At 47.9% G+C, this 23,708-nt stretch overlaps 1 protein-coding gene across 7 annotated transcripts in view; it reads right to left on the bottom strand.

Moving 5' to 3' along the window:
* Positions 1–6,637: 6,637 nt before the first annotated feature.
* The window catches only part of LOC146172867 (uncharacterized), a 206,815-nt gene continuing 189,744 nt past the window's right edge, over positions 6,638–23,708 (bottom strand). For 4 of the 7 annotated variants that reach the window (XM_084583347.1, XM_084583348.1, XM_084583349.1 and 1 more), the window contains exons 32-36: positions 22,842–22,922; positions 20,204–20,412; positions 17,553–17,702; positions 15,280–15,534; positions 6,638–7,946 (exon numbers count right to left, since the gene is read on the bottom strand). In XM_084583347.1, coding sequence (XP_084439473.1) covers positions 7,685–7,946; positions 15,280–15,534; positions 17,553–17,702; positions 20,204–20,412; positions 22,842–22,922 — 957 coding nt within the window. In that variant the 3' untranslated portion in view covers positions 6,638–7,684. The remainder of the gene's footprint in view (positions 7,947–15,279; positions 15,535–17,552; positions 17,703–20,203; positions 20,413–22,841; positions 22,923–23,708) is intronic. The other 3 variants (XM_084583350.1, XM_084583346.1, XM_084583345.1) reach the window with 2 other exon arrangements.

Raw genomic sequence — 23,708 nt, forward strand, 5'->3', positions numbered from 1 at the left:
AAGGGCTGAAGAAGGCACGCGTCTGGAGCCGACGCCAGATTACTTCTTGCCTTTTGTCTAGTTTCTTGTCTGGTGGAGGGTATATTCGCCTTTCTAGTTTAAAGTGATTAGTGTAGCCATGAAATGAGATTAGTGCATCTCTCGGGAAATTGGGGGAATCAACCTGGCTCACTGCTCGGCTGACATAACCTCGAGTTATACTGTGAGCTAACTCGTTTCCTTTGTTCCCCGAGTGTGCCGGCACCCATATTAATTCCACCTCTTTTTGGTTCCAGTCTTTACATCTTAAAATTCGCTCTGTCTCTTTGGAGATCATGCCCCTCGCAAAATTGCTTATAGCAGATTTGAAGTCGCTAATTATGGTAACTGCTTTGGTGCTGACCATCGCCATGGCGATAGCCGCCTCCTCCGCTGTCCCTGAGTAGTTTATTTTTATTGAACCTGCCGTTAATGTTTTACCCGAGTCGTTCACGCCCACGATAGCAAAAGAGTTGCCTCCTTTGTATTCCGCCGCGTCTACATAAACAGTGTATTCAGAGCCTTCTAACTAGGCCTCAATTAAGGGCCTTTGCTTTGCTTTTCTCCTGCCTTCATGAAAAGCAGGGTGCATGTTTTTTGATAGCGGTTTAATACTAAGTACGTTCCTTACTTCAGTCGGCAGTTTTACTTGTGCATTTCTTTCCGGGATTCTATCTTGTAGTCCTAATTTACCCAGGATTTTCCATCCCGTGGGTGTGGTGGCGAGCCTCTTTAGCTATGTTACATGTGCCTCGCACAGTTCCATGGTGTTATTGTAGACCCCCAGTTTAAGAAGTCTTTCCGTAGGGGTGCAGTGGGGTAGCCCCAGTGCTGCTTTATATGCCTGCATTATGATCGTTTCAATTTTGTTCTTTTCTGCCACCTCTAGCTTGAGGTAGGGGTTGGTGTACACTAATCTGCTTATCACAAAAGCCTGAACAATTCGGCACAAATCATTTTCTTTGACCCCGCGTCTTTTGTTGGCTATTCACCTTATAAACCTGGTTGTCATGGTAATTGTTGACTTAAGTCGATTTATTATTTCTGTTTTCTATCCATTGTCCCAAGACCCTCATTTTGTCCACTCTGGTTATCGGTGTCATTTAAGTCCACCAAAATGTCTTTAGCGTTGATATTGCGTTTTTTTTGTTCCTCGGATTACCAGAAGTTCCGATTTGCTTGGTGAGCATTTCAGCCCTGCCCATTCCGCATATTCTTCAACAATGTCGATTGCCTGTTGAAGATTTTCTTCTATTTCCCCATCATTGCCTGTGCATGTCTATAACGTGACATCATCGGCATATAGCGTATGTTTCACCCCTTTCACAGTTTTCAGTAATGGTACATTAGTTATATTCGCGGCCTCAGCCGCCAGGCGGACGGCTTTTTGCTGGTCAGCGGGGACGTCGCTTCGCAGCAGGGTTGCCCAGGCTTCTCTACTTTTAATGTTGCCCCTAGAGCCTGGAGACTTAGGGCATTCCCAAAGTATATGGTCGAGGGTCTCCCTCAGTTCGTAGGCTTTACATTTGTTTTTCTCTCATCTATCTGGGTGTGAAACAACCAGACAGGGTTTGGTAAATTTCCGGCTTGTGATCGCCACCAGGCTATGGCCTCTATTATTTAAGCTAGGATCCGGTGGCGGCATCAGACGTCTTCCTAATCTATAATTTTCGATTATTTCTTTATAGGTTCACAAACGTTCGTCCATCGCCTGGTAGTCCCCGCCGAATCGCTTGTTGACATCAATAGTCCCGGAGGTGGTCATGTCACGGCCGATGACGTCGTAGCCAGTCGTCATTACCCATGACTAATTAGAACTAGTTAGTCACTAGTTAATTATTAGTACTGGTTAGTGACTAGTTGGCCATTAGGACTAGCTCAGCGAAGGCGAATATAACGATGTGCGTGTGTGTGTGTATGTGTGAACAACTTTTATTTCCACAAGAATGGAGGTCCTCTACTCCCAGCCCCCGGCGTCCGCAGCTACGCTGGTTGCATGCAACGGCTCAATGTCATTCTGTGCCTCCTCGGAGCACCGTCACGGCGAAATCGCAAGTTCGTGGCCAACGTAGCTTTCGGTACAAAAACAAAACAGAGGGAGAGAGAAGGCTGTCGATGACTGTGAAATGATTTAATGCATCGCGGCGGGCCTAGCGCGAGCGCTCCTGCCCGCTTCTTCCTCGTCCTTAGCATAACCCGGGGCCACCGAGCGTTCGTCCCGATCGTGGATGAGGAAGTTTGCTGATGTTGATGCGATCCGTGGCATGACGAAGAGGAAGAAAACAACGACTTGTCGACACTATGATTCCTGACGAAACCTGACCCAGGACGCTTTCGGGCCACAGGTTGCCAAGACCTGATGGCGGAGGCCCAGGCACGCACCGCATGGCATATAGGTCTTCGAGTGTAGCGGCATCTTGGGTCGTGGGGTCTTGGTCGACTCAGTGGGTTCTTCGCCTCTCTCATCATGTCTGGTGGTCGAGTGGGTGGCTTTTCATGTCCGTCTGTCCTTCGTCTTGTGGTCGGGGCAGGGGGACGGCGAGGTCACATCGGGTCCGATAGGTTGCGGACAAGCCAAGTAATGCCTCCTAGGCCTTCTGCAATCGGCACAAGACGCAGGGCGCCGAAGCTCCGGGCCAGGATGAAGAGAGATGAATTACCCGGCACCTGCAGCCAAATGTTACGGGGTGGCAAGCCGATGAAACAGAACAGAGCACAGGGAGAGAGATGGTCGATGACTGTGTGATGATTTAATGAATCACGGCGGGCCTAGCCCGCCTGCTTCTTCCTCATCCTTAATATCGTAGCGGCTACAGGTAGATCTCTCTTGACGAACATGACCGCGAGAAGACAGCTTTGTCACACCCGATGGACTTTACCAATTTAAGGTTATGCCTTTTGGACTTTGCGACGCTCCTGCTACGTTTGAACGAATGATGGACTCCTTACTCCGCGGCTTCAAATGGACGACTTGTCTATGTTACTTGGATGACGTGATTGCCTTCTCGCCCTCGTTCGAAAGCCATCTTCGTCGCCTTTCTTCCATCTTGGCGCTTTTCCGCCGTGCCGGACTTCAACTGAACTCAAAGAAGTGCAGTTTTGGTCGCCGCGGACTTAAAGTCCTTGGCCATTTGGTGAATGCCACAGGCGTGCAATCCGACTCGGACAAAGTTCGCGCTGTCAGTGCTTTTCAATCTCCTCGTTCACCCCGTGATGTCCGCAGCTTTACTGTGCTCTTATTTTCGCCGGTTCGTCCCAAACTTTGCCGCTGTTGCTCGTCCTCTCACCAATCTGCTGAAGAAAGGCGTTCCTTTCTCATGGGGACCAGAGCAGGCTAACGCATTCTCCACCCTCATCGCTGTTCTCACCAATACTCCTGTTGGCCCATTTCAACCAGTCTGCCCCGACGGAACTTCGCACCGACGTCAGTGGCCACGGGATTGGTGCCATTCTTGCACAGCGACAACGCGGACAACACTGCGTGATTGCCTACGCCAGTTGTCTCCTGTCATCAGCGGAACAGAGCTATTCTATTACGGAACGGGAGTGCCTGGCTCTCGTTTGGGCCCTTGGAAAATTCAGACCCTACTTGTTTGGCCGACCCTTCACTGTAATTACCGATCACCACGCCTTATGTTGGCTCTCTTCCCTCAAGGATCCTGCTGGCCGCCTCGGCCGCTGGGCACTGCGCTTGCAGGAGTATACCTTTTCCGCTGTATACAAATCCAGTCGGCTCCACCAGGATGCAGACTGTCTGTCCCGTTATCCCGTCGATCCCCCTTCCTCTACTGACCATGAGTCGGACCCCTGTGTCTTCTCTATATCGGACTTTTCCCACATAGCCGACGAACAGCGCTTGGACCCAACCCTCAGTTCTCTTATCCACCGCCTCCGCACACACAGCCGTGACTCTTCCCTCGTCCTGTTCTTGCTTCATGGGAATACGCTATATACCGCCGCAACATGCGACCTGATGGCGCTGAGCACTTGCTGGTCGTTCCCAAACACTACGCTCTGCCGTTCTCGAACAAATGCACGACGCCCCTACAGCTGGTCATCTTGGCCTCTCACGCACATACGACCGCGTGCGCCGGCGTTTCGTCTGGCCTGGACTCTACCGCTCTGTCCAACGACCTCTATCAACGCCGGAAGAAACCCCGTGCTACCACCTGGACACCTGCAGCCGATTGCTATCCCGACTCAGCCATTTTCTCGTGTTGGCCTTGACCTCCTAGGGCCCTTCCCCGAGTCCTTGTCAGGAAACAAATGGATCGCTGTGGCCACCGATTATGCCACGCGGTACGTGATCACTCGCGCCATTCCAACCAGCTGCGCCACAGACGTTGCTGACCTCCTTTTGTACGACGTCATACTTCACCATGGTGCTCCCCGTCAACTACTTACCGACCGTGGCCGCTGTTTCCTTTCCAGAGTTGTTGAGGAAATACTTCGTTCTTGCTCCGTTCGGCACAAGTTCACCACTGCGTATCACCCTCAGACGAAAGGCCTTACGGAGCGTATTAACCGCATACTCACCGACATGCTCGCAATGTAGGTATCCGACAGTCATCGCGACTGGGATATTAGTCTGCCATTTGTCACCTTTGCATATAACTCTTCGCGTCATGACACTGCTGGGTACTCTCCATTCTATCTTCTCTTTGGAAGAGACCCCTTACTGCCCTTCGACACTTTGCTTCCCGCCGCTGGCCCCGTCACAACTTATGCCCGCGATACCATTGCCCGAGCCGACGCTGCTCGCCAGATTGCTCGTCACAATCTCAACATCTCTTAAGAAGCTCAAAAACGCCGCTACGACGCTCACCACCGCGATGTGCTCTATCCTCCCGGATCTCTGGTGTTGCTCTGGCTTCTGTGCCGTAGTGCGGGGTTGTGTCAAAAACTTCTGCCCCACTACACAGGTCCTTACCGTGTACTACGTCCAGTGACCGACGTGACCTACGAGATTGCACCACTCCACCCAAAGTCACTGACTGCTACACCCACTTCCGAAATCGTACATGTCGCCCACCTCAAGCCATATTACTCCCCCTTCACACCGCACGCCTAATATGCACCGGGACATTGCCTTTTGACGAGGGGGGTAGTGTTTAGTGTTACCGGGAAACGCGGGACCAAAGTGATGTGCTCACTGACAAAGACGACGACCGAGGAACGCGGGCACGACGAAGCGTTGAGAAAGAGGACGACGCTGACAGAGTGGATACTGCACGGCTACTGAAGTCTTAGCTTGGCTAAAGCGTGGCTTTATATGTGGGCCGAGGAAGAAAAAAAGAAAGCTTGGTCACCCGCAGCTAATGCTGTCGTTCAATATTTGGTTCAGCAGTGTTGAACCCTAGTAATTTTTTTTGGCAGTGTTAGGGCAAGCAGTGCTCTTGAGACAAGCTTTTGATTAACGAACTTTCTGGATCCTTCAGCATGATCTTGAAGGTATTCTACTGTATTACTCTAAAACAAGTCCTCATCTTTTTTGTGCTGTCTACCCTCAATGTATTACTCTAGCAAGACCTAGTGACAAATTTAAGAAAGCAGATATATGCAAGCAGGTTGGTAGTCCATGCACCAAGCTTACCTTTGTTGTATTAGCGAGGACAGCACCTGAATGCTTTTAGAGGTGCAAAGCATTTCACGATTTCAGTTTCGTCTTCTATTTTTATGCATACGAATCTGCTTAAGGGGAAGAACTGAACAACATTCAAGGGCTATCATGTATCAAGCTTGTAGGCAATACATTTTAAGTAGTTGGCATTAGCATTTAAACTGGTCATGCACTGGCAGATTTAAAGTCTCATTGCGATCAAGCACCTAACCGTAATAGTTACTGCTGCAGCATATCCATCATAACAGACTGTCTGCTACTCTACCTGGCAGACCTACTGTAATGTACGATTTGAGAGCATGAAGAAAACTTATATCACTAAATAAAGAAAATAGAAATTAACGTTCTAAGTGCCATCTCTTAACAACAAAACATTAAATATAGAATTTTTGTCATAACCTAAGGTATCTAAAAAAGAAACAAAATAATACTTGTATGCATATCCTGTACAGCTTCGTGCATTGTACTTTCAGTTCGTTTTTTTTCTCAATATGCAACGTTAGTATAAACATTCCCTGGCATAGAATGTATAACATTACTGACACTTTTCCGATGTCCACAACACTGATATCATATTAGTGATTGGCTTTCCTGAACCACCTGGCACTGCTAGAAATAAGTGGCCTATTTAAGTTGCACCAATAAAAAAACAAAATATGTTTCTTCAGCTTAAAACATCCTCAAACTAATATAGTCCCTCACATTATGCCATATTTACACAACTAGAACAAACAAAATTGCAACCACGTCGCTGTAGCCCTGAGACTTCGTCTTGCTTTTGTTAGCAGGCCCCTTTTCATATTTTGAAATGGAAAAAGCAGACAGATATAAAATCTAAGACTGCCAAGCAAAACTGACAACAGTTCATTGCGAACTTTCTGAACCTTGTGTGCACTATGTCCACTAGAGAATACCGTGTTGCTACTGCTCTCTAAGCAAAAGTATTCTGCCACCCACGCAGATTTCGTGAAGCCAAGCAACAGGCTTGTGCAATAAAAATAATGAACACTGAACTAAAATTTATTTTTCAGCTAAAAGATCTTTCCAGCCTGGAAAAAAAGTGAACAGAAGAACAACGCTAATTAAGAAGCTTTTCCAGAACAAAAAACAAGAACATCTTAAGCATTGACGCTAACAGTTGCGCATGAAAAGTTAAATTTCGATACAAACTCCACCGCGCTTGGCACTGGTCCAGAACTAAGACCATGGCTTGTGAGTAAATGCCAGACACAGAATAAAACTACTTTGCAGCTAAGTGCGGCTCCTTCAGCTTTGAAGGCGTTCAACTTTAAAAATACTGCTCTTATAGAACTATGAAACATAAACAAGAACATATTTAGCACTTTGCCGACTTTGACATGTGAGGAAGCCTATTTAAATACAAAACATAATGCATCTGAAACTGTTCCAAATGTAAATGCATGACTTCGGTAAGAATGCTGAAAACAGAGCTGAACCTTAATTAAACAGACCTTTCTAAAAACGTGGGAAACAACCAAATTGAAAACTACTGCCATATTAAACTTTTCAAGACAGTAAAACAAGAATATGCTTAGCGCTGATGATAAACGTGACACGTGGTAAACCTTACTTAAATACAAACAGCGTAGTACACCGACACTTATTCCGACGTAAAAACAATGTCTTACGTGGTAGTGCCACATCAGCAGGAGCATAGTAATCTCTTGAATCACATGTCCGAGAAGAATGTCGTAAGTATTGCACAGGAAACAGTGTTAGTGACATGGCACTCGGCAATGTGGATAAACAAACTAACAAAAAAATGAGTGCCTGGGTTTCGGACAACCCTGGCCTGTCTTCGGCCAGCATTACAATCTGTTAGCCCAGTATTGGTACTGTATTGAAAATGGACAGTCCAACATATGATAAGCACACTGCCAATATAGTACCCATATTGGGCCATCATTTGTGCCACCAGGGATGCACTCTGTGCAACAGTGGCTGTAAAGTCACCGCGTCAGAGATAACAGCAAAAAAAATAAAACGACAAAGACAACACATTCGCACTTGTTCAACAGAGTCACATCATACTGGTGGCGGCCCGCCGCTCCAGCGCATCACCAATCCAGGTCCGCGGTGGCACAGGTCGTGCCAGAGCATCACGAGGCTCGCGCGGTTCGTTGCGAGTGAGCAGGATGAGGCCCCGGGAAAGAGCACCACAAGGACGGTCACGAGGGCAGCGGTAACCAGTAGGCCGCCCAGAAAGTAGCGGGCGGCGTTGAACCGCTGCTTGGTCACGGGCGCCAGCCTCTTGCGGCCAGCGAGCACCTGACGACTCCGGTTCAACCTGCACGGAAGCCACCCCACAACATCAGGGGAGGAAACAGAAGTAAATACACATGTGCCAGCTAATTACGAGTGTATAAAAATCCAGGAAAAAATATTAAATGAAAGCTATGAATGACTTTTCCAATATTAATCTGCCTCAAAGGCTTTACAAGAACATTAGGTAAGTCAAACGAACGTTTTCTGTGCTGCATTGTGCACAGGCTTCAACTGCACTTTGATTAGGATAAATTTTAAGCAGCTGCAAACTGACCTATATAATATTTCACAATTCAATAATTACAAAGCTATAAAGTAGAACCATGTCCATTTACTTTTTAAAAATATGAGGAAGGAACAGAGTGCCAAGGAAAACGCATTACTCAAAGCTCTTAAAAAATTGGAATAATGTAACTCAGCATTAATTCGAATCTCACAGGAGTGAAAAAAACGTCTGAATTATCCAAATGTCGAATTATCGAATTAACGACAAAAACTGTATGCAAAGTTTTTTTTATTGCATACATTTACTTTGTGAAGAAGTCAGTAATGCTCTCATTTGCTTTTTCGCAGAAAGCTGGGCAGTGAGGACCAGTTTGTGAACATGGGGCAACCCTTCCAGGGTGAGCGTGTTGCCAGGAGCATCATAACAGAAGTCCTCTAAAACTGCGAGAGCATCCACAACTTTCACAACTCTAGTGCGAGAGCATCCACAACTCTAGTGGTACGACGCACCAGGGGCTCATCTGTGCTCATAGAGCGAGCCCTCTTCATTGAACGCTTCATCCGCCACTGCGAGGGCACCGCTGATTATTTCATCATCGCTCAACTGACGAGCGACAACAACACAGTCATCGATGGAAGTGTAGTCAGCGAAGTTCACTTCGGTAGAGAGCAGACCCTCTGCAGACTCAAAGCTTGTGTCAGATTGCACAAATCCACAGTGTCTACACCAACTAACGACTTCTGCTGGCGTAGTGTGGGGTGGGTGGGCTGTGGTTCGCAAGTGGTTCAGACTTCAGTGGAACTCATCTTCAAAAGCTTCCATTATCTGTGCCTCATTCTTGATGCACGTTGATAGAGTACTTTTTTAGACGTCGAATTGATGCACCACCTGTTCTCTGCAAGTGTCGTCCTTCAATGCTTTAAGGACCTTCACTTTCATCGCTAGATCCTTAGCCGAGTACTTTGCATGTTTTGCTGGCAGCGCCATTGTGATAGAAAGCAGTAGCCCTGGTAGCACTACCAGAGTCTAGGGCACTAAACATTTCACACGGCATAAAGCACCTCATTCCGACCAGATTATCCAACCTTCCACGGTCTCGTCACCCGAGAAACTAGAGAAACTGCAGCAGCGAGCACCTTCTTTTTTACGTTAGCGGAATGCACCTACAGATGAACAGATGACAGCTGTACGATGTGTGCTCCTAAAACCCTAAAACCCACCTTTTTTTTTTCTTTTGGTGCAGAACAGCACTGCTTTCTGTACATTTTATGGTGAAAGCAATACTACTCTAGGTTTTGAGACTCCAGCATAGCGCGGCCGGTAGCCATGTCTTACCCACGCGATACTGTAACGTCACACCCCACGTGACCCAAATTGGGTCTCTCGTTTCACATGGGACGGTTATGTCAGAATCAGCCTGCTAGGACCCTGGCATTCACGTTACCCCTATAGGCCACCAAGGCACGTTCATACAGCTTGGCTGAAGCGGGGCTTTATATGTGGGCTGAGGAAGAAAAAAAAGAGAAGAACAAGAACGCTCGGTCACCCGCAGCTAATGCTTTCATTCAATATTTGGTTCAGCAGCGTTAAACCCTTGTCATTTTTTTGTTTTTATCCTGGAAACTTTTATTTTATCCTGAAAATATGTCCTGTGGCGAGTAGCTTTCCAGGTACCGCTGCAGGTCGTCACTTCTCCACTGTGGAAAACCAGGTTCCTCCCCCTTCGCCTCGACCGACCACCACCACCCCAACGAGCTTCATGGCAGCGCCGGCTGGGAGAGGAGGTAAATACCTCCCCTTGGGGGAAGGAGACCAGCGATGGGAGCGCCACCAAGACGTCTACGCGGGTTCCCGCGAGAAGACGAGAAGAGACTCTGGATCCAGCCGGCAGCGAGAGCGGTCGTCTCCCGCCGCCTCTCCCGGCAAATGCCGGGGGATAGCGTGCACGGAGTACGCAGCGCACACGGGAGAACCCATCGTACACGACCGCCCATCTTCTGGTTCCCAACGGCGAAGCGACCGGTAAATACCGCACGCTCTCGCCGCCTCCCGCGGCAAACGCCGTGGTACGGCTTTGTCCGAAGAATGCGGCGCGCACGGGAGATCCCGGCCGCCATATTCACGGCGCGTGCAAATGTCCGCCGCCGAAGTCGCACCCCCATTCCCCAGCCGGTGAGTCAAAAGTCCTTCTTACGTAGCCTTGCCCTTCCAAGGAATACCTTGTTGATGTATAGCTAGCCGGCATGCTCTGTATTATTTGCAAGTGCAATAAATAGCATTCGAGTATTAACTATGTGTCGTCCCCGTCCTTTGTCCCTTTGTTCCCTTCCGCGGGTCGCTAGCGAGGACGTTGCACCTGCGGAGTAGGAGCGGGACGGAAGACCGTCTCCCCCTTTTAACCCCACACCACGTTGTGCATGTTTCGGTGTCCACTTTAATCACCTCGCCAGATAACATGCGGAATACGTTATGGCATTCCCTGAAGCGATGAAACCATCCTTCACAGGCGACGAAGTCTTCAATATCCAAGCGCTGTCCAGCAATGAGAGCCGCCCAAAGCACTGAGCGTCAACATGAAAGAACCGGTTAGTGTTTGTTCCAGCCTGTCTCCAGCTCTCTTCTACGTAGCAAAGAAGTGCTGCTGTTGATGATGATGAATGCTCCGTTGGTCCTGTCACCTACTGTTCGGCCTCAAAAGCTACCACTAGTGTTTGAGAACAATGACGCTTGGTGGCGCGAATTTTGAATTATGGGTGGAGGCACCAATTTCAATGTGATTTGACAAGTCGTTTTACACATAGGCTTCTATGTGGCTGGAGTGCTTCATTTGCTTGCACTGTCAGGAAATGCTATGTAATGGATCAGCGGTTTTGCATACTTTGGTCCTTTACACACATTCATTAGGAAAAAGGAATGGTTTGAATCCAGGTTCGGCCTGCTCACATTTTTATGCATCTGCTGTCAGTTTCGGAACGTATCATGCAACCGCAAATTGTCATAACTTTGCACCTAGTTGTCAAGATATACATAAGCATCACGTCTGTAAACAAAGGTGACACTGCAGTAAGCAGGAATGTAGGAGTGGAGGCAAAACCACAGCATTTCAATTGAGCAGCGCGCATGGATGATGGACGCGAAAAGGACAGAAAACTGTCCTCTTCTCATCCGGCGTTTATGTGCCCTGTTCTGTTCAAACTTTAATAACTAGCGCAATTAGCATGAGCTGGTCTAATTTGACGAACGCTAGCTTGGCTCGGTTTAGCCTGGTTATACACAAGACAGGCAGTGAGGTCAGGTAACTTAAATGCCACTAAGTGGCACCAAAAAGGTAAAAGGTCAGGGGCCAATGGTGATAAGTCATGCCTACCATGATGGAGATTGGTTACCATGGTGAGGTTATGCATTTGTTATGCTTGATCTCACATACTGTATTTTACGTCCCTCAATGTCTATGGCGCTTTAGAACGTTAAATCTCACACACTAATATACCATACCAATTCTGTTTGATCAGAGTGCCAATTGGTGTGGCGTGCTGTGTGTTCACTAGTTTCTGAACAACCTTTGAAGAGAAAATTCAGAAAACCTAGGAAAGACACCGCGTGGGACCCTGCACAGATACCAGCAGCTTCTTAGGGCTAGTGTTGGAAGAGCCACTTGCTGAAGCTCGCAAAATTGAAATGTGTCGCGCTACAGTGCAGTCCACCTATAACGATGCCATATATGTCGCCGACCGATAAATCGGACGCTGACAATTCGGACATGCTCGTTTATTCGGACAGCTCTGCAGCACCGTCACTGGCCCCATAAACATGATGTGTAAGGACGACCGATATTTCGGACAGCCTCCGGCTCTATATTCGATAATCCGGACTCTAAACAGGGTGTCTCGATGCGCGCGCTTCTCCCGCCGCCGTTCCTAGTTAAAAAAAAAAAAGAAAGAAAGAAAGGAGACGAGCGCCTTCCTTTGGCGCCTACTCGCAATAAGCGACTGTGGCCTCCGTGATCGGCGAACGGTGCGCCGTCGGCATTGCTGGAGCTGATCACGGAGGCGGCGGTGCGACAGGACAGTTGCGACGGGAGAACAGCAGGCGGCGCTCCACTCCGCATGACTGGCCCTCGGGCATGTTTGGCCTCCCCGCGTCTTCGCCATCGGCCACCAGTTTGTGCTCGTTTGTTCAGTGCCTCGTGCGTGAGTAGCGTTAGGCTAGGCTCTTTCAAGTGACCATACGACATTTCTCTTGAGTTTGACAACGACAGGCCACGGCAAATGGCGCCAACGGTGCCTTCGCGGTCCGTGCCGACGGCGGCGAAACGTGGGAAATACACGACGCTGACAATGGCGAAGAAAGCAGCCATAATACAGCAAGTGCTGAGCGGCCGTTCTCAAGTCGAAGTTGCCCGTGAGTTCAACATCTCCAAGCAAACGATATCGGACTATATGAAGAATAGGTCCAAGATTCTTGAGGCCACGGAGAAGACAACAACAGCTGAACAGAAAAGGCTGCGACAAGGCCTTTACCCGAAGTTGGAAGAAGCGTTGAACATCTGGCTTAACGCTACTGTCGCCCAGCGTGTTCCTGTTTCTGGCCACCTTTTGAAGCATAAGGCTGAGACACTCACACTGCGGCTTGGCATCGAAGGATTTCAGTTCAGCGACGGTTGGCTCAGGAATTTTAAAAAGCGGTTCGACCTCGCCTTCAAAAAAATGTGCGGTGAAAGTGGTGCAGAGAGTAGCACACTGGTCGCAAACTACCGCAGTGAAAAACTTGAAGCGCTGCTTAGTCGCTACTCGCCAGACAACACTTTTAACGTCGATAAGACTGGTCTCTTCTACAAGCTGCTTCCAGACAAAACACTTGCCATGTCCGGAGAACCTTGTCACGGCGGCAAGCTTAGTAAGGAACGCCTTACTGTTGTTGTTGGAAGCAACGCTTCGGGGACGGAAAAATTGCCGCTGCTGGTAATCGACAGACAGATTTGGTTGCACGTAAGCGGAAGTGCGTGTAGCAATGCATCGACAAATTCTTCCCGAAACAGGCACCCTAAAATGTAAATAAACAGGTATTTTTTGCTTCATTCGTTTTTTCGGACATTCGGTATTTCGGACTGGTTTACATTCCCCGTGGAGTCCGAATTATCGGTCGTTGACTTATAACAATATATAACTGATAACGATCAGATCCGTGGGATTTATCTGTTTTCCTATTGCCCCTATGTAGAAATAAATTGTATATAACGATTACCAGCGGAACATCGGATACAACGGTAGCTGTCTAGCCACCCGAAAGAGTTTTATCACAAATATTTGTGTGAATGTTTGATAAAAATAAAATACTAAGAAGAGAATGATGTTATGGCTATTTATGTATTCTGTAATAAAATGTCCAGTGCACTTTACGATGATTTGCGTTGTTCGACCAGATTCACTCAGCGCTGTTATGAAGCCTTACATGCATGGGAAAATATGTGCGCATTCTTTTTTCCTTTTTTTTTCGCTGGTCTAGATATAACAGTAATCAGTTATAACGATCGAATTTTCCGGTTTTCTCACTATCGTTATAAGTGGACTCCATTGTACTTCCTGCATTCCAGTGTGACCACTGCAGCTGACTAGCACTGCCTTTTGTGTCTTTTTCCTACACTAACAGATACTCGTACCATAGTGTGGGTGAATGAAACATCGTGCCTAAACTTCCCAAGTCAAGAGCGCGACAAAACGTGAACGAACTGCAGGCATTTATTCTTGCGCTGTTCAAGTAGTGAACGAAGACCAATCAGAAGGATCAAGAGCTGCATATGAACAGATGAAGTTTCAATGGCTAAATGCGAAGGCTATTTGTTGACAGAGGAGTCTACTTTTTCATGATTTATGGCTGCTATCTGCTGCTTTCAAGCTCTGTCAGAATGCAAGAAACTTGTGGAAACTGTTGCCATATCTTCTTTCCGATTCCTTGCAGTCCACCAGATTATCCAACTTGTGAGAAATAGCGAATTACGATCCTAGCAAGCGCGGAACACTCAATGCAGGATGATCCTGGTCTTTGGCTACACAATAAAAGTCACTGGTGTTGTCTGTGCCACAACATGACTACGACGTGATAGCTCACGAGACAGCGCACTGACTATATAAAAAATGACGGATGGTTAACTGTACTTAATTGAACCTGCTTGTAACGAGTGAAAGCATCTGCCATGATGCTCGCATGTTGCCTTCGAGATATCTGTCGGACGAGGTACCCAGCTTCCAAGACAGTACTTGCCTAGGACAGACCGAGAGGAAGCCACTGCCATGCAGCTCGGCCAGTTTGTGGACACGGAAACACTAGACTTTGCCAGGCTCTGAACCTCTGGATTAGAGCTCTCGCGCTAAAAAACAGCCCGATGTCTATAGGACGTCTTCAGTGCACCAGCCAGGAAATTATATGAACTGGGAACAAACCAATGAGGTGCTCCGTACATCAGTGTTTCTCAGCCATAGATGTGTCGGGGACCCCTTGTGGGTCAGTGGAAGTGATGATACGAGGTTCTAAAAGGGGGGAGGGGGTCGATCTTGTGCGGACTGCTGCCGCAATTCTGGAAACAGTTCGCAGAATTGGAATTGAGTCGAGGCTTAACTGGTCCATAAAAAATGCGCGCTTGATAGGCCAGCGTGCCACAGCCTGCAGAGGACGTAGGGAAGAAGCGATGCGTCAGCGCCCGTATGCATGCCACTAGAAGAGATTTAACTCTTTTCAAAACTGCACTGCTCGCTCATTGGGTACTCGAGAGGCTTTCTGTTGCAGCCTAGCCCAGCAGTGCAGCTATAGTATAGAGGCAGCAGGCAGAGCCCCAGAATTTCACTGATGCTAGTCACAACAAATGCTGCAGATGGTCTTTTTTTTCTTTTGTTTTGAGAAACTAAAGTCAGCTTTGAATCTCTTTGCTTATAATCCTGCTAAACTATGTCCAGCCAGGCCACAGCTACTGGGCGACGTTTCTTATTTTTTTTGTAGGTGTGGTTTTGTGGAGCTCCATTAGGGAAACACTGTTGTATATTATAGCACAGAAATGGCCAAGCTCAATTCAAGCCTTGGCATGCACCTAACGTGGCAAGAAATCCTGCTGCCCACATACAAGTCTCACACTCACCAGTACTTCACCCTGAGGACTACTGTGGCAGCCCAGTGCAGCAGGTCAATGCTGCCAACATCCATGTGTCCACTGGCAAGGCCTTCCCTCACCCTCCCGTCTGCGTCTCCTTCCTGTCCCTCGTCCTCAGTGCCGTGAGCCCGCAGATCGTCCCCGTCCATCTCCTCGACACCGTTGAGCCGATCGGACCGCTCCAGAGTGTCTTGCACAGCGGCGGCCACCAATTCCTCCAGCACACCGTTCTGGAGGGTGCTACTGCCAAAGATGCATGCCAGCCAGGCATGGGCAGGTCAGAAAGAGAGGCATGCACAACAGGATGAAGCAGATAGCCCCCTTTCGTGAGCTTCCCTCTGAGTCGGTCCTGACAGTATTTAGCTCTCAGCTTGGCAGGAAGTTTGCAATGACACTTCACTGTAATAGTTTGGCAGGGTGTGCTTCATCTTTGCATAATATACAACATTGCAAAGCAATATTACTATGCTATGACTTTGCATTAGCAGCGCGCGAATCTTGAAATTTTTAGCTATGAACGAAATATAAATATGAGGAAAAAAGCACCTTCGAATAGCGAACATCCGATACGTGAAAAAAAAAAAAGAATAGCAAACACCATTTGTCTCATTTCCTTCAGAATTTACACAGTATTTGCAAATACTAAAATTAAACTAGAATTGCACACAAGTCCGTACACAACTGAAAAAACCCGCTATAAATGTTCTAAGGGATTCCGTATACCAGTGTTTTGCACAGGAAGGACCCGCATGAAACTGGATGGCGCTGCCATATCGCAGCTGAGTACAATGAACTCTCATTAATTCGGCCTTCAAGGGACCAGAAAGAATGCCGAATCAACCGAAAGCTCGAATTACCAAACGGGTCTCAAATAAGACTGCCGAAAACCGTCTGCATCAAAGTAACCTTACCTAATGAGTAACTTTACGATGGAGGTCTACATACGAGACCAAACTTCAGTAACAATGTTTTTCAATGTTTCTTCACTTCGCGCAAACTTTTGGGAATGCCCTTTTCACAAATGGGAATAAATCCCGCAGCAGTTTGAGAAAACTTCACCTCACAGCCCAAACATTGCGGTGAAGCACGAATGCAGGAAATCTGAGGTGATTTCGAAAATTTTCTGGGTATACGGCAATTTTCGAATATTCGAAAATTTCAAATATCCCTTTTATGGATATGAATATGAACCGAATAACGAACATAACAAATGAATAACAAACTCGTGTTGCTTTACAAAGCCATATGCATTGCAGATTGGGATGGCCAGCAGCCCTACCCTGTAAAACATGCAACTGCGAGGGTGGCAATCACACATCTCTCCATGTGAGGGACCTGCTTTTGCGACCGAAAGACACAGGTTGCACTGTGCTCTGAACTATCTCGATCCTTGCCCTCTAACAGAGGATACGATCCTCAGAGCATAAGCAACACCACCAGATGACTGCCTACGAGGCGGCACTGTTTCGCTGCCGGACAGCAACTGGCTTGTGAGACAAATTGTGACTGGGCTGCTCTAACCATGCTCTAATATGGTAAGTCATTTTGCACATGAAACTTTGATAGGTTTTTTTGAAGGATAGATCCCTGGGCGCTTCTACAGTTACAGCTGAACCTCACAAAATTTCAGCGCGTGCATTACGCTTATTTAAAAAAAAAAGACAACGTGGACTCCTAAAATATTGATATGTGGCAAGGTCAGTCCAGGAAGGTTAATCCACGAAGGTTAGTTCAGGATGACACAGCACACAAAACACAAGCACAGCAGCCTTCTTCTAGCTTCAACCATTGCTACCTCTTTGTCTCCTTCTGTGTCACTGTTGCTGTTTGTTGTCTTCTTCAACGTCCAGCAATGCAGGGCATATATGTCACAATATTCTTGCAGCCAAGACAGCTGTTAGCGGTAGTAGATATAAGAGAAGCAGATGCAAGAATATCATCAAGGTATAGTTTTCAGCAGGTAAAATAAGTAAATGGGCGAGCCATTCAACACATGATGATTAAGTTAAAAGAGAGTTCAGATCTGTTTCCATGCTATTTGCAGTCAACAGTGTGTTTGTGTGCCATGCACTACACTTCTGTTTAAACCTCGTGCATTTGTTTTGCCGTTTACTATACAGCTTCCAGAAAAGACTAACGCGACAATACCACAGTAACTCGTAACTGAAATGAATGGGGCACCCCGTTACTATTTACTAGAGAAAGCACAGCCAGCATATGGTTAGCCCGTGATTCTTAGAAAACTTGAAGAAGCCCCCCACCTGTCATCAGCACAAAGACCATTGTGCTCGTGGGGCGCCATGCTGGAAGATCCAGCATTGTTGCCGACATCCCTCGCACCAAGGTGGAGGTGCAAGCCTTCTGCATTTACAACAGAAGAGCTCGCCGTGTCTTCTTCCAGGTGACATTCCCTGTCGCAGAGCAGTGGCAGGCAAGAATGTTAGACACTGCTGAGTATATTGGCTCATTATGGCCAGTCAGTTGCTATGGTGGTTCCAGCTACTAAATTGAGAGATCTAATCATGGTTGTGGTAACCACATTCTGGTTTGGTTTGGTTTGTGGATTTTAATGTCCCAAAGCGACTCAGGCTATGAGACGCCGTAGTGGAGGACGCCGGAAATTTCGACCACATGGGGTTCTTTAGCGTACACTGACATCGCACAGCACACAGCGCTTCGCTTTTCGCCCCTATCAAAAAGCAGCCGCCAAGGCCGGGATTCGATTCCGCATCCTTGAGCACAGTAGTAGAGCGCCGTAACCACCCCGCCACCCCAGTGGGGCCACATTCTGGTGGGTGCAAAATGCAAGAACACCCGCGTGTCATACAATGATGGTGCACATTAAAAGATTCCCTCCTAGGAAGTCAAAATTGAACTGCACCTAGACTCCGGTGTCCAGCATGCCCCTGCACCATTTTGGAGAGTAAATCCAAAATAGTGGAACACGAAACCTGACACCCCTGTAGCCTCGATGCACAAAGTTAAACGGTGGAGAACACCAAGGAGGTGTTGCAGAATGTATAGTAAAAGCTGTTTCCTTGTGTCTGAGAACAAAGCCAACAAACGGTCCTTAATCTACAAAGCAAGCTGACGATATCAATCTTGCTCAACTGCTCAACTTGCTGCTCAACTTTACTCAGTTCATCCCTGGTGCTCATGTCAAGTAATGGTTTGCGGTTCAAACACCATTTACACTAAAAAAGAAATACACTCCTGCCAGAGTTAGCGTTTTATTATATTACACATCATACCACCTCAAGACGCACAGGATGTTAGTAGTAATCTTGACGTGTTCCAAAAGCACATTGGCAGGTTGATATGACGTGCTGAAGTGGACGGCTTCAACTTCAAGCACTCAGAAATGTAAGCAGAACTGGCACAGCAGTGGAACGATACTTGCTAGGTATGTTGCTGGGCGAGTTGGTTATTCATTGTCAGAGAAAGAACGCTAGCAGAGGATGGACAGAGCGCATGTGTGTGTCCTCCTCATCCGTCGTCTGTTAGCGTTCTTTCTCTAACCACGATACTAGCCTTTCCCACTTCTGGTCAGCCCTCAATCCGACTGAGTGCAAGAGTATAGAAAAGCACCATTGGCGCAATGCAGGCGGAAGTTGTCGATCGGCATCTACCACGTCATTTTTCCGAGTAGCTGACGAGAATTTGACTTAGGATGCTCTTCCTCGGGATTGCACCCAGAGTGGCTGTGAATCTAGCAGCTGCAAAGCAGAGAGCTGAAGCAGGCCACCAATTAAAGTGGCAGAAAGGGCTCAATGATATTTACACAAGCACTTGCGTTGGATAGTTATGGTTAGCCAACCAGCCCATGCTAGTGCTTGGCATATTATGCCTCGAGGGCTCGCAAAATTGTAAATGTCCTGGCTTTGAATTACATGTGCCAAAAGTTCAAAACACACACACGCACGCACACACACACACACACACACACACACACACACACACACACACACACACACACACACACACACACACACACACACACACACACACACACACGTATGTTTAAAAAAAACATCCGTATGTGTAAAATGCTGTTGTGTTGTACCCTTAATGTCAGAGCTTAAGTGTTACTCTTGCGTGTTTAAGAACTGAAGGTTGTCTAAATTTCCACAGAGCTTCACTACGGTGTCTCTCAAACCTGAGTCGCTTTAGGACGTTAAACTCCATAAACCAACCAACCAAGCATCACTTTATAAATTTTTTGACTTTTTTCTAATTTTTTTGTACACTGATACTTAGCATCAAACATTAGCTTTCCATTCGGAGCAGTTTGACACCTTTGAATGCATTTTACATTTTTTCAATTATTTAAATCAATGATCAATAACACAATCTGAATTTATTTAATTAGCATCATCAAGGATTGGCATTTCATTCTGAGCACTGCAACAGCTTTGAACTGCCCTTGTTTTATTTATTCAACAATTAAATTCATTCCATTAACCCTTCATCACCTATCGCACACCAATGAATCACTAGAACCACAAATTACAATAATATCTTTTTACACAGCCACCGATTATTTCCAGCATGAGGTTCTGACTACTACGTCAACGGCTTGTTCTACGTGGACACATGACCCGCGCCGTAAGGGAAGAGAGGAAGGAAGGTATGAAAGTGAAGACAGAGGTGTCGTAGTGGAGGTCTATAGAGTAATTTCGACCCCCTGGTGATCTTTAACATGCACCGACATTGCACAACACACGGACTCTCCTCTTCGCCTCCATCGAAACACAGCCGCCGGAGGCAGGGTTCGCGCCCGGGTACTCGAGTTCAGCAGCCGCGCACCTGAACCACTGAGTCACCAAACTAAATTGTCATAGGAACGTATTACTCTACCGACAAAGGTCGACTTCAGTTTGTTCAGTGTATCGGGGTGGCCGCCGCAACGTACGTTTTGCCGCCGGCTTCTCCGGCGCGTGCCCCGGCGTCCGCGTCATGCGCCAACGTCGGGGAAGGCAGGTGCATGGCGTGAGGTACAGGCAGCGAGCAGCGCCGGGCGCCGAGGTTGAGCGCCCTAAACGCGCGCACGGCCCCCGCCGCGGAATTAGCCGTGCCGGCCACACTGCCGCCGGGAATGCTGGACAGCCGGCCCCGGGAATCCTGCGAGGCACACAGCAAGGAGGCTATCAAAAAAAAAATAAATAAATAAATAAAAAAAAAATTGCTTGGCACGCAGATATGCATGGGACTTCCGCATTGGCTGGCTCGTGAAGCACGTGCCCGACACGCTTCGCTGACGTTGGCAGAGTGCGGTTGCAACGTGACAACAATGATCGGTGACGTCACCGAGCTTCCCGCTCCACTGCGCTCGTAACGGATGCTATCAACCCTGCAGCACTGGGATCACAGCTAAAGCGACATATACTTGTTTAATATGCAGTATCATTTCTGTGACGGCACGTGACAAATTATGCCGCTTATGCCTCGTGCGATCCGAATAGAGGCGCCGCCCCAGCTTTTGTACACTTTAGCTACCGGGCCGAAGGCGCAAGTGGTTTGTTTGCGCCCCTAACCGCGTTCGACCTCCAAGGAATAAATTTTACGCTAGAAAATCGCGCCCAGCCATGCATGCTTCATAAATGGGAGTATCCCTTCCGAACCACAACAAACCCGGCACGGTGCAACAAACGGCACTTACCGTTTCACTTCCTGGGCATCCGAAGGATGCCCTTGGGCGTCTGAGAGCAGCGTGTGGGAGCAAGAAAAATCGCACAAATGAGAACAAACACTCGAGGGACCACACAGCAGGGTTCTACGTGTGCGTACGAGAACAAAAAATAAAAATAAAGAGGGGAGCGGTGCAGAGGAGGCCAGTCCTTTCCTCCTCCCCTTGGGGCATCGACAGCATGTGTCTAGCAAATCTCAACCCAGCACTTATCGCCGACAGCATGTGGATGGCGCGCTGTGCTCCGCCGATTACGGCGCAACTACAGGCGCTCCTGCACGGAACGAAAGTTCTCCGGCCCAAGAGGGTCATCCACATCGCTACCATCAATTCCGCGGGGAACTTACTTTTTAACGTGATCCGGCGTCGGCAGCCGTCGTTGTGGGCGAAAAATCACGAGCTGGCAGGCGGTAGCTGACATATGCCGAGCACTAACTGGACGTATTGCTTCCTAACCTTGCGTTTGGCAGGAGCTGCCAACTCGGGCCTCTCCTTTCATATGGGAGGGTAATATCAGAATCAGCCTGCCAAGAGCCTCGCATTCACGTTATCTCTAGACCACGACACAGGCAGGTTCATATATGGCTTGGTTAGAGAGGGGCTTTAAATGTGGACTAGTAGCCTACGCTATCACGTCATATCCTTAAGTGCGGAGCTTAAGTGTCCCCCATGTTTTTTTTTTTTTTTTTTTTTTTCATTTCCCTCGAGGCTTAAACAAGTAAGCAGCAAAATCGGCCTCTACGACGTCGCTACGCAAATACCGTAAATTCCGAGCACGCGCATTCAATGGTTCAACTTATGGCTCGCGCGAACATGTCTAGCGGGGCGGACGCAATGGTCGTCGTTGAGGCTCCCCAGAGCAGGTTTCCGAAGGGCATTGAACCCCCGCTTTGCTGACGGTCTGGCGCGTGTTAAGTGTATATGCTAAGCAGCACTAGGCTTTGGAATTGATCGGAAATAAGAAAACGGCCGACAAGCGTGGCATCAAAGGCCGCTACATGTTAATCCGACCTCATGGTCTTGTTCATTGGATTCCTAGTGGATGCCAGAGGAGAAGGCAGACTTGGCCAGAACTTGCAATGCTAAGGACATGTAAATGTGGTCTAAAAGGGGCGACATCATAGGGGATACTAAAGGAATAGGAGCGTACTCGGGAGCGACAGCGAACATGGTGCATCTAGGAGTTCAAGGAATTGGTAGGTATACGAGGTGGCGGTACCAGGATCACCATAGGGCTGGAGGGAATGGTGGTCGACCCTCAAGAACAAGCGGGAGAAGGCAAAATAGGAGCAACAGGACAGAGAGCGCATGGGAGGCACCTCGGACAAGAGACGAGATAGACGAAAAAAAGTTTGTATTTTTCCTGTTCGTTATGGCAGACAGACACGCACAGAGCGTAAAAGGCAGAGGACATATGCGAAAGAGACAGCGTCCAGGCTCTCCGTGAAAGCTTGAAGGCGACTGAGGTCTCCCTCTTCTCCCGGCACCGTGAGGACATCCATACAGATTCGAAGACAGAGGCAAGAAAGCAGAGCAGGAGACCTACAGGATGTGGTGGCACACATCGAAACTAGAAAAAGGCGAAGCCGAGCCCATCACTGTGCAGGGGCCGATATCTCAGGCGCGATGAATGTATGAACAAGGGAGGTGTGCGCTTGAACGGGAAAGCAGTCAAGACTGTCACATAGACACACGAACAGTGCGCGATGAGGGGTAGAGAAGGATCGAGTGACTATTATTAGAGCACCCGACGGAGCAAGGCAATTAACATAGAAGCAGAAAGAGAAGTGTTTGAGAAGCTGGACGCAGACGATACACCGACAACGTATGGTGTCCAGCCACCACTTTTCTTGAATAAGCTTACAAGGTAGATAAGGTTGCCACGGGAGGAGTCGTCTCCCGACGGTCGGCGGAAGCAAGCGACGCTGGCCCTGCGACGAGCATCCTGGAGGAGAGAAGACGGGAGGCCAACGCGTGTCTTATTATATACACTTGCGTTTCGACGGGAAAGTGTCAGGCCATGCCGCAACCCTTCCGGGGTAACAAACGGGCCATCAAGAGCATACGGCCGTGAGGTGTCCGCTAAGGTGTGCGCAGGTATATCTAAGTACGGGGAGGTGGTCAAACTTCATGGTTGCGCCAGTCTCCCGGAAAGCAGGGGACCATATGGGTCATATTTTGGGCCTCATTGCCACTGAGGGAGAGCACTCCCTGCTGGTCACCCTTTGCGCAAGCTTATGGACCGCTTTCGCTTAGAGTAAACGTACACAACTACACGGGTAAAAACATGTTACGTAATGAATTCAAGGTTTTATATTGGACCGCTCAAGCTAGGTTACGTCCTCAACGCTAATGCCAACGTATGTTCTATGTCGAGTGCTTACTCTAGTCGAACATTCCTATTGGAAAAAGTTGTATGATGCAATAGATTCACACAGGCTTTATCATAGTATAATGAAACTACCATGCAAATGTCATGCATTGCCATTCATTAAATACATTATTTTATGATGTATGAGATTGTAAGATGTATTCTAATGACGTTATAGGATCACAACTTTTTCAGTAAGGATATACAATGAAAGAATAAGAAAAAATGGCGCTATATTACTAAACGATGAGCTTGGCTTCTGGTGGCTTAAGTGACCGCAGAATGCGTAGTGCACAAAGCCGGAACGAGCTACGCTGATACAGCTCATTGGTCAATCCCCAGCACACCTCACGGCCGTAG

This window comes from Amblyomma maculatum, chromosome 11 (assembly GCF_055883805.1).
Source record: "Amblyomma maculatum isolate TAMU_Amacu chromosome 11, ASM5588380v1, whole genome shotgun sequence".
In the NCBI taxonomy this organism is placed as follows: Eukaryota; Metazoa; Arthropoda; class Arachnida; order Ixodida; family Ixodidae; genus Amblyomma; species Amblyomma maculatum.